The sequence below is a fragment of the Colobus angolensis genome, unplaced genomic scaffold, assembly GCF_000951035.1.
Source record: "Colobus angolensis palliatus isolate OR3802 unplaced genomic scaffold, Cang.pa_1.0 Scaffold392, whole genome shotgun sequence".
In the NCBI taxonomy this organism is placed as follows: Eukaryota; Metazoa; Chordata; class Mammalia; order Primates; family Cercopithecidae; genus Colobus; species Colobus angolensis.
In genome coordinates, this window is record NW_012117288.1 from 171,486 (window position 1) to 172,652 (window position 1,167).

Sequence of the window (1,167 nt, forward strand, 5' to 3'; positions counted from 1 at the left end):
CACGCTGTACTCCTTAAATATATACAATTAAAAAACTAAAAGTAAAAATACAAGCTAGAAAAACTTGTATTTAGTAAAACAGAGATTTTCTAAAACACTATCTCTCAAAGACATTTTCAAACAATTGTTTTCACCGCCCTTGTACTTTTCAACCATTATCTGGAAAAAAATTGAGCATTTGGCACTGAGGAATCATTCAGGGCAACTTTTCCTAGGGGAGAATAAGACTGCTGAAATCAAACAGAACTAAAGCAGCATCGAGGACAATCAGCTCCTAACACTGTGGCCCATGCACCAGAGGTGGGGCCTGCCTTTTCTGTCTTCCACATACCCCCTCAGGCTGACCAAGGTGCTATTTTTTATCACTTAGTAAGTTATACTTCCCTTCAACCCTATGTTAATCATTCTCTACTTCACAAGTGTGCCTTTATGTGGAGTGGAAAAACTATACAGAACACTTCTTCTCAAGGCACCCTCTAATGATCACAATCAAGCAAAGTGAATTTACTGAGTGCCAGAATGTGCCCAGAGTAGTCGTACTTGACCCTTTCGGTTTTCAGCTGTCATCTTCCAAAAATTAAATTCATTAATATTTCAAATAAAGGGAACACGGACCAACAATTTTTATAACGGTGTCACTGTCTAAATTATGAAGCTTCACAAATACTTAGCTGAAACCCTAATAGATCAGGTTAACTATGTAAGAATATTAAGGGGTGGGGGGAAGTCATGTAAAACCAAAAGCTGCAGAGACATGAACTGTCCCGGACTAAGACGTTAAAGGTTACATTCATTTACTATTTTCAATTTTACTTAAAGGTTAAGCTTATTTACTATTTATAATTTACAATTTTCCAAAATTGTATAATCTAGTTAGCTTTCAGTTCCCAGTAATCTCATAAATCCATCTCACTAAAAATTTTGCTTTGGAGGCAAATTAATGAGCTTAACTTATTTTCTATGATTCCGTGTACTGACTTACCTATTCAGTTCATTTGACAAGGATTCTCTAACTTTTACTTCTTCTAGGTAGAGTACCTTATATCTTTCCAATTCGGTTTTATTAAAGTTGGCTGCCGAAGTTTTTATTCTGGAGATTTCAGATTCCAGATCTTTGATTGTGAGTTCCATCTGAGTTTTTACTGTAGTATTATCCTCCCTTAACTG

At 35.7% G+C, this 1,167-nt stretch overlaps 1 protein-coding gene across 1 annotated transcript in view; it reads right to left on the reverse strand.

Annotated features, from left to right (window-relative positions):
• Positions 1 to 155: 155 nt before the first annotated feature.
• LOC105521005 (putative coiled-coil domain-containing protein 144C) overlaps positions 156 to 1,167 on the reverse strand; it is a gene marked incomplete at its 5' end in the record, with an annotated part of 31,889 nt that continues 30,877 nt past the window's right edge. Inside the window, 2 exons of the mRNA XM_011955024.1 lie at positions 156 to 159; positions 983 to 1,164. Of these exons, the coding sequence (XP_011810414.1) occupies positions 156 to 159; positions 983 to 1,164 (186 nt within the window). The remainder of the gene's footprint in view (positions 160 to 982; positions 1,165 to 1,167) is intronic.